Source organism: Paramormyrops kingsleyae, chromosome 17 (genome assembly GCF_048594095.1).
Source record: "Paramormyrops kingsleyae isolate MSU_618 chromosome 17, PKINGS_0.4, whole genome shotgun sequence".
Lineage (NCBI taxonomy): Eukaryota > Metazoa > Chordata > Actinopteri > Osteoglossiformes > Mormyridae > Paramormyrops > Paramormyrops kingsleyae.
This window is the reverse complement of record NC_132813.1, coordinates 11,707,589-11,732,980: the sequence shown is the minus strand read 5'-3', so window position 1 is coordinate 11,732,980 and position 25,392 is coordinate 11,707,589. Positions and strand designations below refer to the sequence as shown.

At 39.7% G+C, this 25,392-nt stretch overlaps 1 protein-coding gene across 4 annotated transcripts in view; it reads left to right on the top strand.

Moving 5' to 3' along the window:
- The window catches only part of sptbn4b (spectrin, beta, non-erythrocytic 4b), a 76,223-nt gene that overhangs the window by 12,009 nt on the left and 38,822 nt on the right, over positions 1–25,392 (top strand). For all 4 annotated transcript variants that reach the window (XR_002838297.2, XM_023812134.2, XM_023812135.2 and 1 more), the window contains exons 4-18: positions 418–591; positions 886–977; positions 1,946–2,026; positions 2,538–2,653; positions 2,828–2,940; positions 3,295–3,482; positions 3,802–3,919; positions 6,866–7,024; positions 7,454–7,756; positions 8,231–8,381; positions 13,002–13,872; positions 14,289–14,426; positions 16,022–16,778; positions 20,563–20,765; positions 22,378–22,468. Coding sequence is in view for 3 of the 4 variants with exons in the window: in XM_023812134.2 (XP_023667902.1) it covers positions 418–591; positions 886–977; positions 1,946–2,026; positions 2,538–2,653; positions 2,828–2,940; positions 3,295–3,482; positions 3,802–3,919; positions 6,866–7,024; positions 7,454–7,756; positions 8,231–8,381; positions 13,002–13,872; positions 14,289–14,426; positions 16,022–16,778; positions 20,563–20,765; positions 22,378–22,468 (3,555 nt within the window). In the remaining variant the exon portion in view is untranslated. The remainder of the gene's footprint in view (positions 1–417; positions 592–885; positions 978–1,945; positions 2,027–2,537; positions 2,654–2,827; positions 2,941–3,294; positions 3,483–3,801; positions 3,920–6,865; positions 7,025–7,453; positions 7,757–8,230; positions 8,382–13,001; positions 13,873–14,288; positions 14,427–16,021; positions 16,779–20,562; positions 20,766–22,377; positions 22,469–25,392) is intronic.

Sequence of the window (25,392 nt, the reverse complement as noted above, 5' to 3'; positions counted from 1 at the left end):
AATTTAAAACATTTCTATAGGTTTATTAACAGTGGTTAACACTGTTGCCTCACAACTCTGGGACCAGGGTTCGGGTCTCCCCCATGGAGTTTGCATGCTGTCCCTTGTCATCATCTGGTTTCCTCCAGCTACTCTGGTTTCCTCCCACGGTCCAAAAACATGCTGAGGTTAACTGGAGTAACCAAATTGCTCCAAGTGTGAATGGTGAGTGTGTCCTGGGTTGTTCCCTGCCGTGCGCCCGTAGCCTCTGGGATGGACTCCAGACCCCCTGTGACCCTGAATAGGACAACCAGTTATGATGGATGGATGAATGGATAGTTTATTTTTATTTCTCTTTTTACTTGCGCAGGTATTTCTCTGGCTAGCTCTCTGCGTAGCGTTCAGCTGACTCCCCTCTTTACCGTTTGTGTCCCTCAGCCCAGGCCTACAAGAGGCCGCATGCGCATCCACTGCCTTGAGAACGTGGATAAGGCCCTGCAGTTCCTCAAGGAGCAGAGGGTCCATTTGGAGAATGTGGGTTCTCACGACATCGTAGATGGCAACCACCGACTCACACTGGGCTTAATATGGACCATCATTCTGCGTTTCCAGGTAACCATGAAGTTGTACAATTACTTACTTACTTGCTGTTTGGAAAAAATGAAGCTAGGTAGTATTTAAAAATTCAGCTGAAAGTACAACAAATTAAATGGCAAGTATGTTCCTTTGTGTATCTTACTACTACTACTACTAATAATAATAATAAAAATAATTGTTGTATGCACTTCAGTTTTCCTACATTTCGCTTTATAATATGTATAAATAGTGCAAATTAACTTTAAGATTTACACGAGCTCTTAGAAGACCACCATTTTTTATGCTGTGTTTTCTGTTTCACCTCCGTAGATTCAGGTAATCAAGATAGAGACTGAGGACAACAGAGAAACACGCTCAGCCAAAGATGCTCTTCTCCTGTGGTGCCAGATGAAGACAGCCGGGTTAGTTGTGCGGAATTCTAGATTTGGTATCAGCAAAGTACATATCAATACCAAACAGGTGGTTAATAACAGCTGACTTGTAACAGTATAACCACAGTTGAATACTGTGAATAACTACAAAATAACTATTACTCTTATTAGATAACAGGTCACCAGATTAAATAAATAATAAATAAACAAACAAAGAAATTAATGGCAGTTCTTAAGTGTTTGGTGCATAAGTAAAGGTCTTGCTCTTAATTCTCTGATCATTTAGCAAACTGCTTTTCTTGCTTGCCATATCTGTAATTTCTTGCAATGACTCATAGGCCTTGCTAGTTAGCTGTTTTAAAATACATGGTTAAAATTGCTAGGGTGCCAAAAACATTTGACAGTCATGAATAGAAAACCATATTTTTTGTTTGAACATATTGCCAAATTACTCAATATGTCAACGGTATATTTTAATCTGGCAGAATAATTTAATTACTCTATTAACTAATGAAAAGTCGCAAGTAATATGATATCGTCAAAGAAAATCAAGGTAGAGAGCTCTTCAGGTCAACAGACACATCTGCGTGTAATTTCCATATAATATTTGTATATACTGTATATACATACACATAAATGGAAACTTTTACCTATGTTTTTTATTTCTGTTTGTAACCCATGTCTAAACAGAATGTAATAACAGAAAGAATGGTAAAGAATGGTAAAGAATGGTATACAGGCATTAGCAGTATTTCTGATTGATACATTTTTAGTCTACTTGTGGGCGAAAACAAGGGGCTTCTTTCAGGTTTGTAAGCAGTGACAGCGAAATGAAACTTCATGAACCAATTGCTGTATTTTCTGACACCATTAGATGGTGCTCTATTCAAAAAAGGGCTCAGTCCATGGCCCAAAGCATGTGTGGTTACAAACAATTTTCAAATTGCTTTTTTTTACTTTCACGTGAATAATGCCAATATCTTGTGTGCTTCTTTCAGTTACTCTGAGGTCAACATCCAGAACTTTACTTCCTGCTGGAGAGACGGCCTGGCCTTCAATGCCCTTATCCACAGACACAGGTGAGTGAGTATATCATGGGGTGTATATGCAAACAAAATTATTTTTGGAAAAATATTTGCTCAGTTAGAAGTATAATGAAAAGCTTCAGAATATGTACTGATTTCTGGAATTTTTATAGAGCTAACAAATGCACTGCATATCAATGTGTTTATTTTACGGGAATTAATGTAAGCTTTCGGACACTGACATTACCCTGATCAGGATAACCGGTTCTAATACTGATGGATGGAATTATTGTATTTCAGTTTTATTTCTTTTAAATGTTCTTAAAGCATAATTGTATTAAATATTTATGTTTTATAAAATCAATGCTTTAGCATTAAGGACTTGAATATATTTTGAACAAGAAAATGTTTATTTTGAGGCAACAGGGCTGGACTTGTTACCTTTGGAGTTGAGCAGCTTTTAAATCATGTTCATGCAGGAAGGTGTTAAAAGTCTTATAACTCTTTTTGCTTCTCATTGGAAACTAGCCTCTTGTCCAATTTTCTGTGTTTGCTTCCCTTTTAGACCTGATCTAATTGAATTCCACAAGCTGGCCAAGTCCAACGCTACATATAATCTACAGCAAGCTTTCAATGTTGCTGAGCAAAATTTGGGTCTTACAAAACTCCTTGATCCTGAAGGTCAGGTTCTGAAGCATTATCTTCGGTTACGAATAATTATCTGTTTGCTAAAGTTCTATTTATTGTAAATATTACTGATATGGCAGTCTATGTATAGATGGTCCAGCTTGTAAAATGTTTGTGTGTGTGTGTGTGTGTGTGTGTGTGTGTGTGTGTTCTCATCTAAATCTGTAGATGTAAACACGGAGAACCCAGATGAGAAGTCCATTATTACCTACGTGGTGTCTTTCTATCACTACTTTTCGAAGATGAAAGCCCTTGCAGTAGAAGGGAAACGAATTGGAAAGGTAGGAGATATGTTAGAACACCAGTACAAACCTTTATTATGTTGAAATCAGCTATTAGAAAATTCAACAGTTCTATAATGAGTAAAGTTTACTCAAGTTATACTATACACTGATGTGCTAAAACAAAAATATGGATATTCTTGTGTAAAGTTTATTCTGATTGTTCTTCGTTGTATAATTGTGTACGGTGTCCTTGTGTGCTCTGAAAGGCGCCTTTAAAATAAAATGTATTATTATATTCTTATGATGGAGTATATTTAATATATGGTTTTGATTTTTGTAAGACAGGATTATTGTTTAAAACATGCTTAAACATACTTTTAGAATGAGTTTAATGAATGAATATATTTTTAGGTTTTGGACAATGCAATAGAGATAGAGAAGATAATTGAGCATTACGATGCTTTGGCCTCTGACCTCCTGGAGTGGATCGAGAAGACCATTAGTATCATCAGCAATCAGAAGTTTGCTAACTCTCTAACCGGTGTTCAGCAACAACTCCAGGCCTTCACAACATACTGTACCATCGAGAAGCCCATCAAGTAAGTCAAAGCTTTCACAGGTGGAGGGAGAGAATTAAATGGTTCTTTTTAGTTCTAAGCTATCGGTTTGTATGATAATTCCTGGACAGCAACACGGTAGATGTTTAAGTTAGGTATTAGCTTCATTTTCATATTGAGTTTCTGGTTTCTTATGTACTGTCAGACTAGTCATGCATTTTAGCATTGAAAGAAAATAATATAGACTTTTCCACTGCGGTAAGTCTAATTATGACACTTTTTTTTATTTGATGGCTAAATGAGATTGAAATAAACCTTGAAACACACTTATTACTAATAGTTCCTATGTCTTTTCTGTAAGGTTCCAGGAAAAGGGGAATTTAGAAGTGCTTCTTTTCACAATCCAAAGCAAACTCAGAGCCAACAACCAGAAGCCATATGTGCCTCATGAAGGGAAGCTGATATCTGATATCAATAAGGTACGATTACACTATATACAGTATGTGGCTTGCAAAGGTTAATGTGAAGTAAAGCCTGCTTTTGATATGACGCCATTCGTAACTGTCTTGTTGATTTGCTCTGTCTTTCTCGGGGGTCTGTTTTTGGGTTCCTGACCGTACCCAGCTTGCCTCCCTCGCTTCCTGATTGGTCGATTCTCAGTTTATAAACTCCTTTAAAAGTCCTGCCAAACACAGGAAACCGTAATTTGAGTCTGTTTAAAAACTCCTATGACTTTTATAAATTTCTCTGGGATAAGCCGTAAATAAGAGGTTAAATATGGAGCATTCCTATTGCACAGTCATAACTTCTAGCTTAAGGTAACCCAGCTAACAGAGAAATCCTGCTTCATGGTAACACTCCCCTGGTCAACTCCTGAAGCTGTTCTTCCTCTGTTCCCTTAAAAAAATCCTTGGGTTGGGGATATTACAGATTGCAAGGAGTCCTACGTGGTACTGGATGTTTCCATTTTGCCATGACATTCTATAAGTCAAATTTTTTTCCTGTCTATCACTACAATGCATCTAAGTATTTTGATAAGTATGTCAAACTATTAATTTGTAGTGTTGAATTAACCAAAAAAATAACTGTTATTTGGCGATGTAACATATGTAACCGAAAATATTTCAGAAACTGCAAGTGGCAAGTATGGGGTAATTCATCATGATTAAAATTTATTGCTATTAACGCAGTCCAGACTGTCAGAGAATGAAAGCTCGCAGAAGCCTGGTTTCCTGAAGAGGGCTATAAAGTAAAGTAATTTATCGGTCTTATGGAAGTAAAAATCCCTCAGTGGGTATCAGTGTTGCCTCACACTTCCTGAGTTTGAGGTCTTCGCCTTGGCCCCTGTGTGCCTGTGTTCTCTCCGTGTTGCATGAGTTTCCTCTCACAGTCTTAAACAGGGGAATTGACCTTAGAGTGCCAATGATCTCTGAGCGTGGGTGTGAGCCCTGCTATGGGCCAGCACCTTGTCCAGGGTGTTCCCAGACTCCAGGCTTCCCTGCAACCTTATACTGGGTATGGAAGATGGATGGATGAGCAATAAAATGTAATCAGCATTCTCAGACGTTATTTGTTTTTTCAGGATGAGTAGGCAAGACAGAATTGTGATTTACTGGGTAATATTATCACACAACAGTTCAAAGTACACGGATTTAAACTTAAAGAATTTTCATGTTCACGTAGATGGCTAGTAGCTTACTCTGGTTCTTCACCTCTGAAAGTGAGAATGTGTAATTTTTGAGGGAACTAATTAAGTAAATCAGAAAGAAAATTTAAATCGAAGCATTTCACCACATTCTTTCAATTACTAATCCCAGAGTAGGTCAGAAAGGGACCGACTGCCGTTGATCTGTGGCAAAGACAAAGAAAACCCTGGACAGCATGTCAGTCCATGATGGGTCGACTGACAGATACCACTTAGTTGGAGTGAATGTCTTTATGGGAGGAAACCTACGTGTTGAGAGAAAGCCTACATAGCAGAGGGTGGAGATACAAACCCCACATGCAGAGCAGGATTCAAACCTCTAACCATGGAGGTGGGAGATAGCAAGGATACCCAGTGAGCCCCTCCCCTTTCCAAGCAGCAGTCTAAAAGTTACATTGTTACATAAATTTACATTGCTACATATTTACATTGTTACATAAAAACAACTTGTAATACCTGCCACCATTATTTTTGTACACATTTTTTGTTGTTTTACAATTGCCAGATATAAAAAGATCACCAAATACTTTTGACTCATCTATCCACTGAAGATTATATAAGAACTGTGAAGAATCACATGGGTGGTTTGGTGAAAATCCACAAGACAGATGTGCATGTACCTAGTGTGTTCCTGGTGGTGAACGCGCGGACACTGTGTTTAGGGGACGTGCGAGAGCTCTGCCGAGTCACACATGTTCTTTATTCTCATGGTGAGGACCTTAATTAGTTAGGCTCATATCGGCCTGGCTGATTGGAAGAAGATTGGCCTGGTTTTTTGTTAGTAAAATATTTAAACAGCTGAGTGCGGAGCAAGTGGGTTTAATGATTCACAATGAGGAATGACAAGCAGAAAAACATAATCCAGGAATCAGGGTCATAACAAGCTAAATTCAGAAACCAATCGAGGCCAATATATATATATATATATATATGTATACACACATACACACACACACCAGGTCCAAATCATGTTCAGAAGTTCAGGAAGCAAGTGAACCACAACTTGCCACCAGCTCACCAATGAGCAGCCTTAATACCTCATAATGCTGTTTTACTTCTGGGGGGCTCTTAAATGCCCTTAGTTTAATACTGTATGTAAGGGTCAGATGAGGCGGGATGTCATTTGGGTTGACATGGCTGCAGGGTGTGCTGCCTAAACATAGATCTGACACGCCCACCAAGCAATGCAAGAAATACTTTTTTTTAAATGTTTTTTTCCCCCCTAACTTATTTTACAGAACTACCTGATGCATTGGTTTATGGAACACATGCCATTTAGTACGCAAGCTTATCCTGTATGGTGCAATGTGACGTGTCTGGGATGCAGGGCCCTTCGGAGTCCATGCTCTCGCGCACACATGGATACGCACCCACACACAAATACAATCTCTGGGCAGTTTAGAATCAACAATATGAGGACCTGCAAAAGCACAACCTGAACATGCAACCTACAGTGCCACAAATATTCAGCCACTTTAAGAAATAATATTTTATCAAGACTTTTAAATGGCCGTTCAGTTACTGTACTTGAAGAGACTATCAAAGGATATTAGTGCAGTATCAGTCAGTGCAGAGGATAAGAAAACTTACTGTATTCTACATCCATCCATCCATCCATCCATCCACCTTCTAACTGCTTATCCTGGGAAAGGTTGTGGAGTAACCTTTTCCTGTGATATTTATTACCTGTTTGAGTTATTTTTCCTTTTTTTATGGCCAGATGTGGGAGAGACTGGAAAAGGCAGAGCATGAAAGGGGTGTAGCACTGCGGACAGAGTTAATCAGGCAGGAGAAACTGGAACTTCTTGCTCAGCGCTTTGACCATAAAACTACTATGAGACAAGCATGGCTAAATGAGAACCAGCGACTTGTATCTCAGGTAAGTCTTATGTCAGGAAGCCGACATCACAAGTAATGTATAAATTCACTATTAAATTAATAAACCATAACGTGACAAATATTGTTTTTTGGACATAAGAGATATTTCTGGGCTAATTTTACAACAAATAAATAAGCAACAGATCCATTTGTTCTAGTCTTATGTCACATTTGTGAGTACATGCACAGATAAATAGCATAGAACAGTCTTTCCCAACCCAGATTTCAGGGACCTCCCCAGACATTTCCCAGCTCCCAACACACCCAAACCAGGTATTTGGAGTTCTTGATTGGCTGGAAGTTGGGAGGGAGCAAAACTGTGGACTGTCTGGGGGTCCCCAAGGACTGGGTTAAGAAATACTGGCATCGAAGATTCAGCATTATATTTTATGGAGACTGATTCCCTATCCCATTCCCGGCTATTTTCCAGGATAACTTTGGCTATGACCTCCCAGCAGTAGAAGCAGCCATGAAAAAGCATGAGGCCATTGAGGCGGACATTTCGTCGTATGAGGAACGCATCGGGGTGGTGGTGGAGCTGGCGGCGGAGCTGGAGGCGGAGGGATACTACGATAACCGGCGCATTGCGGCACGCAAGGAGAACATTCTGGGCCAATGGGCCCTTCTCAAAGAGCTGGTGGTGGCAAGAAAAGCACGTTTGGAAAAAAACCTGGCTCTGCAGAAGACGTTCCAGGAGATGGTCTACATGATCGATTGGATGGAGGACATACAGGTGCCTAGGAATCCTGATCTTGGTCCAAACCAGTATATATCTTTCTCATTATGAACTAGCATTAACTTTTTCACATATATTATGATACTGGCATTTATAGAATGGCATCTATTACAATACAGATGAACCTAAGCAAAAGTAGAAAAACATTTACAGGGGCCCAATCATACTTTTCCGATTTTTCTCTTTCCTTTACTGTGTTATATAGCTGACCAATAAGACAAGCTGACCAATCAGAGCACACTGGACTCATTGGGGGTGTGGCTTAAAGCTCTAACAGACCATTTCAGACAGAGGGTGAATAGAGATGAAAAAACTAGTGTATTTTTGGAACATTGAAGCATGTAAATTTGTTCTAGTAGGCCCCAAAAATTAAACTATGAACAATGAAAATGAACATAATAGGCCCCCTTTAATATAATGTCTGTATATAGTACAATCATCTAAAATGTAATTTTGTTATATTGAATCTAGATGCAACTTCTGTCCAAAGACTTTGGCAAGCATCTGCTTGAAGTGGATGATCTGCTCCAAAAGCACAGTCTCCAGGAAGCCGACATCGCAGTGCAGGCAGAAAGAGTCCAGACGCTCAATACTGCTGCCCTCAAATTTACCACCATTGAAGGTAAAGTGTTTTTGCAGGAAACGGCTTTTAAAGCAATCCGTGCCTATATCCATTCAATAGGACACATTTAAACACTGAACACATTTATATCTGACAATATGATCTAAATAGTTATACATTTTATATATTTTAAAATTTATTTGCTTTTACGGCCTTAAACTAGAGATGTATTTCTTTAATGATTGTGCCGTTTATCATGATTACTTATATTATCAGTGTAAAAAGAGTGACATAAAGCAGCAGAATGTGTCAACATGTGGACTTGATTGCTAACATGCACAGCATAGTGAATGGCTAGCAGCCATGTGACATAAATATAATGTAATATAATTTTAAATACTGAGTTTATTTTGTTTTAATGCTTTGAATGGTTCTGTATGGTTCTGTATGGTTCCTCTTTTAGTGAAACTCTGTGACCAATTGTGAACAATTAACCAACTTTTAACACTTCGGAATGTCATATGAATTGCATGAAAAGTAAAAGGATAAAATACAATAAATCACATTAGCCTTCTTTATCTTGAAGTTAAATATATTTACTTACTTCCATTTAATCTCCATAAACCAGCATTCACTACTCAGACCTGCAAATGCTGGCCAATATCACATATAGACTAGAATCCATTTCACAAATTGCCTTCTGCCTTCTCCGGATGGTTTCAGAATATAATCAAAATATCCATCAAAAATATATATATATCTTGGCTTTTGGTTCTCTTGCTCTGGCGTGTGATTTCTTGATTCTTGTATTGTTTGGCTTAGTAATACTTTACTTGAGGGGCACAAGTAATGATGTAGTTAACTCTTACGTTATTTATTAATTAACCAGATAGTAAGTGTGAGTTACATACTGACCCCATATTTGTTTCATCCCAATCATAACGGTTAATGTATTTTATGAAGTTACTGTATTTGTTCATGATTTGTACTTGAATAGTAACTGAGTTACTTGTGCCCCCTCAAGTAAAGTGTTACTGTTTGGTTCAGTGAATTCAGACTTTTTAGTTTTACTCTCAGTTTTGGCTTTAGTGTTTTCTGGTCCTTTGCTTAGTTCTACAACCTTGTCTTTGAATGTAGACGTTCTAGGTTTGCTCTCTGTTTTTTAGTTTCGGCTTAGTGTCGTCTGCCCCTTTGACTTTGCCTGGTTCTACGACCTTGTCTTTGGTGATTCCCATCGCAGCCTTGGCGCCTGACTCCTGCCTTAGCTGCTTCACCTGCGTACCTCGCAGTCAGTGGTCCTAGTCCCGTCAGCATTAAGGACTTGGAGGCCTGCCTGCCAAAGAGTCTCACAGAAATAGGACCTGACTGTGCGCAGTTCTTGCGCAGTTTGTGCGCAGTTCAGGGTGTAACCTTTTGACTGAGGTAGTGTACCTTAAGTTACATTCCTTAACTTTTTCAATGTCAGTTCAAGATGATATGGGGCTCTCAGTCATTTTATATAGCTGGACAACTATTAGAATGTCTTATTGGCTTAATAACTAATATTGTGGGCCAAAATTTTAACTAGGTCATTGCTAACTTCTAGTAATAGCTGACATTTAGGAATATCCAGTATTGATCAATGATATCCTATAAATCTTATTCTAGCCTATTAATAGGACTCCCCAGTCATCATTATAGTTGGAATTATATCTTTATTATTCTTTCTATGTCTTATAATGCCCTAGGTAAAATATTGCTTTGCATTAAAATATCACCAGACTCCGACTGCTAGCAAGTTCATCTTCAGTTTATTTACATTGTCCATAAATTTCAGTGGAACTAGTTCAGTCATTTTTGTACTTAAAAATGAGGCTTTAGAATAAAAAGTATTTTTTTCAGAGTTAAACAAATAGCTCCTATGGTGATTTTTCTGTCTCTGTTCCCAACAGTAAGTCGGCCATTATAGGTGTCACCATGGAGAACTTTAACATTTACAGTGTTAGATGAGAATTACTGTGGTTAATTCTGGAGAAAAAAAAAACTAGGTTTGCTTGATTTTTGCAGTGTAGAACCAGGGGATGTCTTTATTGATCACCCCTCATGGAATAATGTGCTGGATACTGGAATAAGGTATAAAGAAGTGGTCTTTAACTGAAACAAGCATAAACAAGCACTGAGTAAACCCCAAAAGCCATTCAAAAGGCACATATATGCCCTGTAAAGGTATCAAAACCCAATAAAACACTAGACACCTGTGGTCTGTATCACAAAGCAAGATTTGTAGGTTAGCTAGCTAACTTGTCAGACTTAAGGTACCCCAGTTTAACTGGACTTTATCTTCGTTTACTTATATTTAACCAAGACTACCTCAAATCCGACAAGTCATCTTGCTAATCCAAAAACCCAGCTTTGTGATACAGGCACCTGCACAAAAGGACTGCATTTGTAATTGTAGTGCTCAGTATTGCATCTTTTCTGCTCTGCCCTTTCTTTACTTTGGCAGACAAACAAAGAATAATCAAGTGTATGCAATACAAAATAGTATTTCATTTCAAGATGATGTTCTTTGATTTAATAATTTAGTGCCTCAAGGTTTGGAATTTCATTTAACACTTTTAATTTCAAATCCACAAGTTTATTGAATTTATTCATGTTAACGAATATACACACTACAGGCAATACAGAGACACCAATTATGCCTTGGGACTGTAGGAGGAAACTCCACACAGAATGTTCTGAACTAGGGTCTCCAGATACCCCATGTCAGGGAGGACACTCTAAGGTAAATCAGGTGTTACAAACTATTTTAGAACTGAAAGCCTCCTGTACTTGGCTGAATTGCTCAGTTCCTGTGCTTTGACTGGTTTGTTTCCTTGACTGAAAGACTCATCCAGCTGTTTCTCATTAGCATTACTGACACATGCATGATTATAGGAGACTGACCAATCAGCACACAGCAAGAACTCGGCGCTTAAGTGAAATCCAGGTCCTTCTGATTTAAGTGGTACTCTGCAAATCCTGTCATAGTTCAAAGTGTCCTTGCTGACATGGATTATCTGGTCATCCTACTCTGAACCCCTAACCCTGGAGACACTGTGCCATCCTTCCATCTGTCTCATCCAAATAAACAGCAGAATATAAGTGCTTAGTTTAACACTAATTATACTTCTGGAGGTGGGTGAAAGTTCAGAGGTTCTTCTTCCTTGAACGTGGACTGAGGATCGCTACACAAAACCAGAGGTGGGTAATTCAGATCCAGAAAGTAAAAATCCAGACCAAGATTTTGTTTCAACCACATTTTGTCCTTTCTGGACCTGAATTACCCACCTCTGCACAAAACAAGACTCAGGAGGCAGGGCGGTCACCCTCACTCTGTCATAATCCATCAGGTAGAACGTGGCACTCCCTTCAGGGCGGTCACCCTCACTCGCACACACTTTTTCACTCCCCATACACACACCTGCGTCCCTCTTTCTCCTCCCTTGGCTGCCTCCCAGCTTAAGCTTTAAACTTGGCAAAGGGAAACTGTTCCACCCCCTGATGGAAGTAATAATCACTCACGGGCCGTGTCTCCTTAGCACTCCTTGAGGCCAGCGGTATGGTTTAAGTGGTGATCCTGTTAACTGGTGACAGGCGCGGTCACGGCACGCGGCATGCAGTCAGTTTTTTTTGCAGAAGACGGATGCAGATTCGTCAAGTTTGGAGCGCAAAATAAAACTGTAGGCTAATGAAGAAAAGGACTTGTCCCACATGCAGATTTGGATAATTCAAGTCCAGACCGGGATTTTGTTTCAACCAACCAGTTGTATACTCTGTGACTGTGACTTTTTAATGCTCTACTTGTTGGTTGAAACAAAATCTCGGTCTGGACTTTTACTCTCTGGACCTGAATTACCCAACTTTGCCCGCACGTTCGTAAAATATGACAGGTTGTAAAGGTGATGTAGCAGTTTATGAATATAACATTAAATCCCTTATAAAAAATTATTCAAATATATATTTTAAGTAAGCTGAAGTTTTGAATATTTACAGTCTTATTTCAGTTTTCCAAAATTGACAAATCTGCCATCTTCACTTTCTGCAAGGATAGATGAACTTTGATGTATGCATTTGTCATGTTTAAACAGATGCTTCAAAAATCTTTATGCCAGTATTTAAAATTTTGAACCTGCATGCATTTTGTTTTTATGAATCTATAAACATAGTGTGCTTTTTGTTCTTAGAGGGATAACAGTATTTATTTAAAAGCATCCCACTCAAGTGTTCTTTGTAAACTGCCCCAAGAGTCTCAGATTAAAACTGTACAATTCAACGGAGCCATATTTGCTTTGATTTGGTAATTATATGCTGGCTCACATAATTACGATGACATATGAAAACTGTAGTAAAACAAGACTAGCAACAAACTACATAACCTTAAAAATACCCTCTCATGCACACCATGTAAACTTGAATGAATGTGATTTCTTGCACCCATAGCCTCTGGGATAGGCTCCAGACCCCTGGTGACCCTGAACAGGACAATTGGGTTCATAAAATAGATGGATGGATGGATGGATGACTGTGGTTTCACACTTAAACATCCAACCCAAATATAGAAATATAACAGTGGAATAGACTAGTTTTTTGCCAAGTTGATATTGTTCTCATAGTTATCTACATGCTTGTGTTTGAATTTCAGTTTACTTATTTTTCCAGGCTATCAGCCCTGTGACCCACAGGTGATCTGTAATCGAGTTAACCACGTCACCACCTGCCTCGAAGAGCTCAAGCAGCTGGCTGCTAAGCGGAGGTCAGAGCTGGAGGATTCTCGCCAGCTCTGGGCCTTTTTCCAAGAGGTGGAGGAGGCAGAGGCCTGGATTCGCGAGAAGATAGCCATTTTGGCTGCTCAGACTTTCGGCAAAGACTTGAGCAGCGTGTTGCGTCTGTTGCACAAGCATAAGACCCTGACGGGCGAATTGCTGAGTAGACGCAAGCTATTGCAACAGACAATGAAGAAAGCGAAGCAGTTCCTCAATCATAAGACCATTGGGACAGGTCAAATTCAGGAGAAGATCATGGAACTAAAAGACGAATGGAAACATCTAGAAGAGCAGGCAAGCCATCGGCTGAACCATTTACAGGATGCACTCAACTTCTTCCAGTTCAACGTCGAAACAGACGACGTGCTCGCTTGGCTGCAAGACACTTACCGGCTGGTGTCCAGTGAAGACTTTGGCCATGATGAATATTCCACGCAGTCACTACTGAAGAAGCATCGGGGTGTGCAGGAGGACATTGAGAAACATAGGCTACATGTCGTTTCCCTGCGCAAGCATATGGTGGGGCTAACCTTGCAGTACCGTGACCTCGAGGAAGTTCAGGCACGCATGGCTGAGGTGGAACAACTTTATACGGAAGTGGCCGAGGTGTCCGTGCTGCGGCAGCAGTGGCTCCTGGATGCTCTGGCTGTTTACCGCATGTTCAGCGAGGTTCATGCCTGCGAGGTGTGGATTGATGAGAAGGAGCAGTGGCTAAATAAGATGAACATCCCTGAACGGCTGGAAGATGTAGAAGTGGTGGCTCACAGGTACAGCTCACTATGCGCCCGTCATGTCTGACTCATACCTAAATGTAGGGTTCAAAATCGTAAGTGAAATATTCAAACTAATGTGACCACCACTATTTCTGCAATGCTGTTTTGTTAAATTATTAAAACGATTAGTAAAAAAAAAAAAAAGGCTCAGTTTTTTAGTGAAATAATCAATCTCTAGAATGCAAAAAAAATACCCCCCCATACACACACACACACTTTGGAGTACGTATTAATACATTTTAAGTATGTCCTAATAATTAGGGAATCACAGAAGGTTGTGTCAAATATTAATACATCTATGTTGAATGAGCATTTACGTTTTATAATGGGAGTTTAATTTTCTTAACGAAGATACTTTAAAAGAGATGTGCTTGGCCTGGTATATTCTTATATGGGGGGATTTATTATAGATTTGAGAGTTTGGACCAAGAGATGAACAGCCTGATGGGAAGGATCCTGGATGTCAATCAGATAGTTCAGCAGCTTCTGGACGGTGACCATCCCAGCTCCGACGAGGTGCGGCACTGTCAGGATCACCTAAACGGCAGGTAAGCCATCTTTCTGTATGTATACAATATTTTGCAAAAGTCTTAGGTATTCGAAGGAAATGTTTAAAGCTATTTATGTGGGTAGTAAGCGTATATGTTAGTAATGGCAAAATGAAGCTTCGTGAACCAATTGCTGTATTTTCTGACACCAGTAGATGGTGCTCTCTATTAAAAAAAGGGCTCAGTTCATGCCCCAGAGCAAACCATCTAGTGGGGGTCAAAAAATATTGAAAATGTTTCATTAAGCTTCATTCGGCAATCATTAGTATATGTGCTCAAGAACACAGTTCAATATTAGACGATATAAAAATTAAGAGTAACACAACAGAACAAAGGAGAAATTCCGCCGTTCTCCAAAAGTTCATTTATATCTTGAAGGATGGCTAGAAGAATATCGCTTCAGTTCCCAAACCTCTCTTTAGAGACATTTGTGGAATTTCACCACCAGCACACTTAATTAAATCATTGTAAATTCTTTAAGAATTCAGTGACATGAGCTTAGCCATTTCCAAACCTCTCTTAAAGTCACCTCATTTGGAGCAACTTGACCACTGGCAGACCTCGTATTGATTAGCTATTGATACGAGCTGTGATAGTGGTCGAGTGGCTGCAAATAGGGTGGCTTTAGGAGAGGTTTGGAAATGGCTAAGCGGACACTCTTTGACAGACACAGTTTTACACCAACATGAAGATCATTTAAACATTGTTTTCTTGGGCTAAAACTTTTTGCACATTACAGTGTGTGTGTGTGTGTAGTTATAACTGAAGTTATAGAATATTAAATAGTTGAATGAAGTTGGTCTATACTAAAAAATGGCGGATATTATAATGCAAGAAGTAATTACTGAATACCTGTTAGGAAACACTAGCATGTGGTGCCCCCCCTCGAAATGTGTAAATGAGATTTTATCCCAGGACTAGTCCTGTGTAGACACAGCTGGGGTGTGCAAGGCAATAGAGAGGATCACAGACGGGGAAGCCACAAATAATGGAGATGTAATGAAACCCTTGAGGGTGGTTTATCAGACGACCAAACAAACGTCAAGAACGGTTGATGGATTGATGTCGTGTTAGGCGGTATACTGGTTCATACTGAAAACCGTTTTTTTATTGTTATGATATGAATTTTTCTTATACCGCAATACCGGATTAAATAGCCTACACAACGTTCGGAAAGTGGCGCAGCTGGAAACTGTTTAAGGGGGGACTTTTTTCACTGCTGCACCGCTAAAAAACTGAAAAAGAAAGAAGTTGACTCAGATTTTTTTGTAGTTAGAGCAAATTGGACATAGTTGTTATGTTATAATGCTATTTACATATTTTTTGCCTAAACTGTTTTGCATATTAGTTTGCATATGTCATCTTATAGTTTGGGTTTCACATTTGTTCCACAGGTCACAGGTTATGTGACAGTAATGTGGTGTTCCATTTTACATGCTACAAAGTCACAAATATGAAGGCAAATTTAGTATTGCGTATATTCAAGGGAGTATCCGTTTTTTGGGCTTATACTAAAATACTATAATTGCTTCTGATTCAGTAGCTGTAAAACCCTTTATGTGAGAGCCTTCACATGTTGTCTTTTATACATGTAGGTGGAACTGCATTGTAGAGTTGGTAGAGCAGAAGAAAGACCACCTGAACTCCATTCTCCGCATCCAGAATTACCTGCTGGAGTGTACGGAGATCAAGTCCCAGATCCGGGAAAAGCGCAAAGCCATTGACTCTACGCAGTATGCAGGGAGTGACCTTGGGGGAGTCTTGGCCTTGCAGCGCAAGCTCTCCACCATGGAGGGAGCCCTGTCAATCCTGGAGCCAAAGCTCATCAATTTGCAACAGGAAGCGGAAGAGCTAGCAGCAACCCACCCCGACCAGGCTATGGAGGTGCTGGTGCAGTTTGAAGAAATTAGCGTGGAATGGGAAGAGCTGAAATGCACACTACAGGGTTGTGAGGATTCGCTGACGGTGGCTAGTCGACTACAGCAGTTCATCCAGGACCTTGATGGCTTCCTGACCTGGCTAGTACAAACACAGACAACGGTTGCATCAGAGGAATTACCTAACTCCCTGGAGGAAGCAGAACGGCTCATAAACCGGCATGCGGCCCTCAAGGAGGAGATAGGCCGCTATGAGGAGGATTACGAGCGCCTTCAGGCTGTCAACGACCTACTCGAGACTGAGGAGGCACCCTTACCTTATGTTGCCCTTCAGCAGTGGTTACAAAAGCTAGATGTAGGTTGGAACAAACTCTTGGAGATGTGGGAGAGCCGTCGGGAGGTGCTTGTGCAGGCACACATCTTCCACCTCTTCTTGAGGGACGTCAAGCAAGCAGAGTCCTTGTTAAACAACCAGGTAAGAATTCTACACGATTATTTATGCCTTCCGGAGATAGAAAATAACCCTGAAGGTAGGAAAATATTTCTACAGGAGCAGCAGAGGCATTTAATGATCAGTGGTTGTGGTCAAAAGCAAAGTTTCCAGTATAACAGAAACTATAAACAGACTTTTAATAGCATTTCCCAGTGGGATTAGGGTTTGGCAACTACCTATGTGATCGTGGTAGATTTTCTTGCCAGTGTTCGAGCAGGTGGTGTTACATTCCAGTGTTCAAGTGATTGATCAGGTATAGGTCCAAGAATTCACATGACTCAATGGACTGTAATCAGTACCCCCTGGATCAGAGACAGGTTTTTTTTTACGGGCTGTATCATTTTTACAAGCTTCTAGGTAATTGTACACTCCCATAAATAGCTGGAAATTGGTTTTACATTTTTGACAGGAGACGTATAAACATCCTGTGGAGAAATATGCCCTATATGGAGCATATTGTACTGCATGGTTTCATACGAGTTACGCACATAAGGTGTTGAGGGTAGTGCAAGGATGGTTCATCACACATTCTGATCTGTATTGATTATGATGCATCGATGCATTTCTAAAACCCTAAGATGAGCTAATCTACAGGCCTAGAGCAAGTATGAAACGCGATAAAAATAAAATAACAAATCATGAAGGAAATGTGTTTTCATGCATCAGCTATGTTAAGGTACATGCTGACTCTTGGAGCTGTGCCTTATATTTTAAGCATGAGTTTAAGCCCTGCAGCCTCTGTCACATGGTTTCCCACTCCAAATGGAGAATGACCCATTTCTGTTTGTTATGTGTTATTTGTTGACCATTGTTATCAGTTATGGTGGATATTAAGCTATTCTTCAGTACATTCTCAGCTAGCCATGCAATGAAAGCATTGGGCTTTTTTGCCGTTTTCATGAACCAGTCTTGCATACGGGAAATCCTCTAGAGCATTTGTAGTCAACAAATGCACCAAACACAAGGAAGACATTGATTTTGCACCATTATATTTGGTGATACCTTATAGAAAGTAGATATAACTTTGATGAAGCAGAGAAACCACTGTTGATGTAAAATATGCTTGAGCTATTAAGCAATTACTGTAAATTGAATTAATAGGGGTATTTGCTAATGATGACCAAATGAAACTAAATGAACCATTTGCTGTATTTTTTGACCCCACTAGATGGAGCCCTTGGCTTGCTTTGGGGCATACTTTGAGCCCTTTTTTGAACAGAGAGCACCATCTAGTGGGGTCAGAAAATACAGCAAGTGGTTCATGAAGCTTCATTTGGCCATCACTACCAAATGAAGCTTCATTAACTATTTTCTGTATTTTTTGATGCCACTAGATGGCGCTCTTGGTTTGTATTTCCCCATTATAAAGGATTAAATGACGGAGTACAGCTGCTGAGAAGGCTTGATAGAGTGATATCTTGTTTCGCTGATACATTAAGCTGTATTCAGTTCCTGTTTTCATGAATATTATGAAACCTCACCAAGACCAAAAGTGCTGTTCTGTTAGCCCCCCAGTACAGAAGCAAAGTTACAATGAAATCTGTCTGACTTAATCAGGCTTGACCACGTTTTTGCTCCCTCCCAACTCCTCCAAAAATATGGACTGTCTAGCAGGGAGTTGGGAGGGAGCAAAATCATGGACCGACTGGGGGTCCCCAAGTACCGGGTTGGGAATCACTGCTCTAGAACAGGGGTACTAAATTATTTTTCCCCAAGGTATTCCATCAGCTTGATCACCATGATATGGGGGCAGGTCTTTTCTGTCTATTATATTTATGGCCTTTGGCATGTTTACAAAGGATTCAGGCCAGAAGCTTTCCAGGGACATAATACAACGATTACATTACCAAAGTAGAGAAAAATGCAGTCTTTCATATAAGTAAATGAAAATTTTGAGAGGATGAAATTTTAATAGGGTGGAGCGCCAGAAAAATCGTGTATCTTCCAAGCCACCATCGCCTGATCCCATATTAACATTTTTAACCAAATGGACCATGTAGCTGGCCAGATGGGTGAAATCAATGTAAGATACTGCTTGATGTGAATTACTGGTACTGTCTGGGGATGGTGTGTGCCTGCAGTCAGAAGGTTGATGATTCAAATCCTGGGGATGGGAGAATGATTTGTTGGACCCTTGAGCCAGGCCCTTAACCCCCGAATACCCCAGGGACTGTGTGACCCTGCCATCTCTAACATGTAGGTCCCTTTGGACAAATGCATCTGCTAAATAAACTAAATGAAAATCTCTAACCATTAGATTAAAAGACCCAGTTCCACACAGGAGTTCGGTAAGGCCACTGGTGACATAGTTACTGTAATCTAGTTACTGGAGAGAATGGAAAGGTGAAATCACCCGTTACAGCTACTTGATCAAGCAGTCCTTCTTTAACTATCCCCACGTTTTGTCCTTATCCACAACTTGGATAACAAATTGGTAGTGAAAGGAAGATTTGGATGCAGAAGATGGGATACTCAATCAGAAAATGTAGAAAATTATTAATAGTAGATTTGACTAACCCATTCATATTTTAAATTTTCATGCTCTGTGCCATTCAAATGTGTTTCTTGTAAAAGAAACTGAATCTTATTTAGTTTTAGGGCATTTATTATATTATATATAATGTAATTGCTTGTTGAGTCTTTTTGATGGACGTTTGCCTAAAAGGTCTGTAAAAGAAAAGCTGCAATAAAATAACGTAGTTCACCCTTTCTGTATCGGTATAATTCAGAGTTTTTGTATACCAATTAACCATGAAAGCAACTACAGATTAAAATAGGCAAAACTTATAGGCCTAACCTTGATATCAGAATCTGCTTCATCAGACAGATTTTCAGCACTCAAAATTCAATAATATATCCCGACAAAGAGAAATTGATGTTGGCTTGCTGTAGTACACTAGGTTATTGGTTTAAATTAATTGTTTTTCACTCACACAGGTGAGGGAGTATTTTTGCTGTTGCAGGATCATAAGACAGGTGGTTTCAGATCCTATTTTGGAGGGGGGGTTTTATCTCAGCCTCCTTAGAAATAACTTTGCTAAATACATTTAGCAATTTTTGTCCTGAATTTTGTATATAAATCATAGTACCCCGGCTCAGCAAACATCGGTAGACCCCTGCCCTGTTTGGAAAATGTTACGGTGGAAGGCAGGGCATCCCGTATTTCATCAGAGGACTCAGCCCCCCTAAGTATCTAACCCTAGAATCCCCCCAGAGACAGCCGTCTGCTTTTCACATTGGATAGAGTAGTGGAGTCTCTGAAGCATTGTTCACCTTGATTATTGCGATACAGGAATGAATATCTGCTTCACACGATTGTCTCCTAACCTCGGCCATTTCTGCTCTATTCTTCTGCAGCCGAGAATTGCTCAAAAGTTCAGACTCTTCCGTCCACAAGAATTGGGTCCTTTTCTCTGCTTGCGTTCATCATTTTCTGTCAAGCTCTGGGCTCAGGTTCGGAGGTCTGCTGTTTTTTCTGGGTCTACCCCAGAGCCTCCACAGTGGCAGTCATCCACCTTCACTCCGCCTTCCTTGCTGAGCCTTTTTTCTCAGATTTTCAGACTTTTTTTCTCACTCGTATTTTACAGATTCTCTAGATAGGACAACTCTGTGAGAGCACCAAAAAACACAGGAAGCTTTCAAAAGCACACCCCAACAGCACAGCCCTGTATACATGGAAGGCACTTAGCCCAACACCGCTCTTTCCTAAGCCACCATACTGATCCTGTTTATCTCTCAAAAATAATTGTACACCTTGTCTTTCCAGGAATCATCCCTAGCTCATATAGAGTTGCCCACTACAGTGGAGACAGTTGAGACTGCCATCAAGAAGCACAAGGACTTCACTACCACCATGGAGCTCAACCTGCATCGCATTAAGGCTGTCATTGAGGCTGGGGATAGTCTGATTGGACAGCGAAATATCTACTCTGAGCGAATCAAAGAGCGGATTCAGACCCTCAACAACAGGTGAGGTCCAGTCCACAGGGCCACATTACCTCAGTAATTACACAAGGAAAACACCATCATCGTCCCAGTTCATGGTTTGTTTGCTCAATCTTTTGCCTGAATATGTTTTCAATAGGTTTCTGTTGATCTCAATAAACAAAAAGGCAGAATTATACTGGGGAACTTTATGTGGGAAAACCAAGACCACCTACTGTAACTGTCTAGGTCTTCTGGTCGTGGTATTACTATAAAAGCTCAAAATTGGTGTGTTTGCGTTGTTAGAACAGGATTAAGCAATGGAAAAGTGTCTTTGAGGCACATAGACAGATAGAAAAAAATAGTTTACTTACTAAATGGTAAGTAGTTTGTATAGACCACCAGTACAGGTGAGTTACCCTGATTATGAAAAAGTTCCGTTCCCGATGTCTTTAAGTTGAATCTGTAGGTAAATCAGAAAAATAATAATACAGTGCATAATAATATTAATAATAATAATAATAATAATAATATGTCTCCTTTTTTTAACAAAGTATGGAAACATTAAATGAAACAAGTGCATGTACCCTTTAGTGCTTTGTTGTATTTTAGACTGCAAATATATCACTGGTTTTCTTAACATTTGTGATGCAATTTTAAGTGAATGATTAAAGCTTAGAGGCGCCATTGAAAGCCAGTATATAGCACTATGCCTACGGGACTGGTATGCTTGCATGCCGTTTCATATGGGATTCCTGCCATTAACAAACAGTTTAAGTGGAATGACATCCCTGAATTTCCAGTTTGATTGTGAGTGTCACTGTGTTCCCTCTGATGTTCTGGCATCCTGTCCCGAGTCTTTCCTGTATTGTGCGCTGAACCACCTCGGCTGGGCTGCAGTCCTGCACTTAGCAGTCGGGTTAATTACTTACTGAACACGACTTAAACAAGATTCTGCAGGCTAATTGAAGACCTAGAGTCCTAAAACGCTAAAGCAGGGGTGTCCAACCTTTCTACTGGGCCGTGGGATTCTGCAGGTTTGGTTGCAGGGTTAGCGTGTCTGACCCGATGTTCACGCATTGTGAGTGCATGTTAAAAAGCAGCAGAAACGCCTTGCCCGTCAATCCCCCAAGGTCAACAAATTGAAATTTCATATTGTCATCAAAAGTTTGGGAACCCCTAGCTTAAAGGGGTAAGACGTTTCACATGAATAGAATAACGCTAATTCTGACTCCTCAGTCTGACGATGAACAGAATCATGTGAGACGAGAATGGGGGGCATAAACCATAACTTTATTTGGGGTAAGAGGCATTAAAACAAAGTAAACAGAAAAGGATTGAAAATAAAAGGGAAACAGTTCGAGAACAAAGATCTGGGTGTGTAGGATGCCAAGGGGAAATATATGATATGATAACCCCCCCCCCCCCCAATCGTGTGTGGAAACCAAATTCCATTCTTATGCTTATGCAAATTAGGAATTGCAAAGAATTTTCCCTGCCTCTAGAGACATAGCCTATCCTGACTTGCAGATGCATTTGTTTTTTGGTGATCTGAAACTTCCACTTTCACAGTTTCTGTGTTGTAAGTTGTATAGTTCTGTAAAGGCCTCAAGTCAATGGAAGAGTAAACTGACTCGACTATGTTGTGTTTGCACAGGGGAGCACAGAACCGCAACCTCGCTCAGCAATGGCTCGACAGACTGAATGAGCAGTGGGAGTTACAGAGTTTTCTTCAAGATTGCCATGAGGTGGGTGCATCTGAATTACATTCGATTCATTCTTCTGAAGTACCATGCAGTCGACCTTTCTGCGTCGCGGCTTTCCCAGTCGCAGTATTGATATACCGCGGGATTGGCATAAGAAATTAAATGTGGAATTTTTTGGGGGCTTTATGCATAAAATGTATATACAGTGCTGGTTTGGAGGACGCTAAGTGTGTTTACGGCGACCTCTCATGTGATATATCATTGTATTTCGTGTTTCAGCACGAAGGGGACCAAAGGGTTCTCACCAAGGGGACCAAAAAAATTTTATGCATTGACGGGTCGACTGTATTTCACATCTTAGTGGATACAGATAGGGATTATAGAACAAATGCTAATTGCTCCCTAAACTATGGTCATTCCATTCAAATTCATGGCAGAGCAAAAACCGAGATTACAGTAATAAAACGGAAGCATCTTGACTTGTTATTTGTCTGGATGGAGGAATGTAGCAGTTTAAGCTCAGGATTTGATAATTACAGCCCTACAGAGCCAATTTCCAAGCTATATTTAAATTCTTAAATTAATTGTGCTTAAATCACATGATGATAAGGTATGATAAGAAGCACACACTTTGCAGTACGTAGAGAAATGTTTAGTTGCAGTTTCATCATTACACGTTTCTTTCATTTTCTGTTTAAATCTACCATCAACATCTCAGTGAAAATGTATTTATTTGGAAGTGATTTGGAATGGACCCAGTATTCTCTGTGGCCCTCTTCACTTACTAGCTACAGACCTGCTAGATTTCACATGTCGGGTTGTGGCTGCAGCTGTATTTCAGCCCTATGCAAATCTCATTCCCTTTCTGTATTCCAAGTGTAAAAAGTTAAATTGTAAATCATACGCATAGGCATGACAACTATTAAAGGTTCTGTGATTTACATTTTCAGATAATAATACTACTACTACAACTACTGCTACTAATACTACTACTACTACTAATAATAATAACTTATTGTTAATATTTTCTTCTTCTTCTCCTTATCATTATTATTATCATTATTATTATTACTGATAATAATAAAATAATAGTACCATGCATAGCACTTAAATAATATTTGAATAGATTTTGAGCAGCAATGAAATTTAAGTGCTTTGCTGAGTAGTTCCCTGTCATGAATGCACATGGATTAATAAGAGTGAAAATGATCGTGCTGTTTTTCCTCAGTGACTTATCTCAGTCACTGCATATCTCTGCATATCTCAGAGTGCATCTTCCAAATGTTTCAGATCGGATCTAACCATTTAGCAGGTGAAAGCGACATGTAATACTGCAGCTTTTTCCACTAGGAAAGTATACATAGCTGGCAGGTAGTATGGTGCTACAGGTAGTACCAGATAAAACTATAATAATTGGTATAAATGTGGAAATAGAATAAAATACTTGCTAAGCATTATAACAATGGAATTTCTGTACTGTCGCCAGTATTACTACAAGGAAAATTGGATAAAATGGATGCTAATCTCCAAAGGTACTTAACTCATGCCAAACATAGCTGATTCTCCAGATGCATATGCATCTATTAAACATCCATATAATTCTGTATAAATGCATAGAAATTATATAAGTGTATTAAAACGAGTACCGCAATATTCTACATGTAACAGAGAAGCAAATCTTATGTATGAACACAGTGTAAAAGGTGGGAGGTTCTTTATCTAGTCATTGAAATGCAGTTTAATTGCTAATTGACATTTCAATTGCCCATGCAGTATCATTGTGTGTGTGAGCGTGTTTATGTATCTGGCATCCCCATCCAGAGTCCCAACCCCCCCCCCCCCCCCCCCAGCAACCTGAATAAGTGCTTAGAAGATGGATGTATGAGTCTGCATAGACCCAGTCCCACTCAGACCACTTGGTGTGTAGTTCTTTGGCACGCGTTCTGCGAAGAACAGCTTACATCATCCACTTGAGGGTGCAGCCAAAATAATTTTTAAATGGTCAAATACTCATCCTGCAGTTTTTTTGTATATGACTTCGGTACTAGATCATGGAGAGTATTGCATTAATGATTACATGTGATTGTTGTTGCAGTAGTTAGTGACATCATTTAAATATGCAGACTTTTCCATGCATATTTTTTATTTTTTTTATCACTGGAAAAATGCTTGAATGATTTAACTATGCAGAGGGGATGAATCTCTGTAAAATCTGTAAAGACGTTTATTATATTTACAATATGCTTAAAAATTAGAAGCTCAGTATATGCTTTGCAATATGTGACAATTTACACAGCCAGTGCTTTTTGTTAACAATGAAATGGAAACTTGTAAGTATTCAGACTCCGGACCAATTCTCTCCTTTTGTTGAATTGCAAACCCTACATTAAAATTCTGTATTCTGCAATATTTATATTTCAAAGCCAGTGGAACAAAAAATTAGTTAATGTGACACTATTCAATTATCCGAACGTGGAAGTTGCTTAAAACCACCCAGACATCGTCTATAAAAAGGCTGTCCCTCAAAACTCTCAGTGCAAACAAGGGGATAGAAACAGAAGCACTGGGGAGGCCAGCAGTCATTTTAATGTGGCTCTGAAGCTGTTCAGTGGTTGGCAGTGGGATAAAGGTGCGCCACTCAACCACATCAAGATCTCTCTATAACACTGGCCAGTATGCGAGAGCAGCACAAAGGAGGCGTGACCCAAAAAGAACTCCTTGAAAGCTCATCTGATGGTGAAATCACGACAGTGACTCAGCTGCGATGTGGGGAGGAAAGATTTTGTGGTCAGATGAGAAGTACATGCATCTTTTTAGCAAAAATCCAGAGCAGGATGTGCGGCACAAATCTAGCACTTCCCACACTTCAAAAAAGTAAGAAAGTAAAGTACGATGGTGGTAGAATCATGTTACGCGTCTGATTTTCATCAGCATGGACTGGGCATGTTGTTTTAAACAGAGTGAAC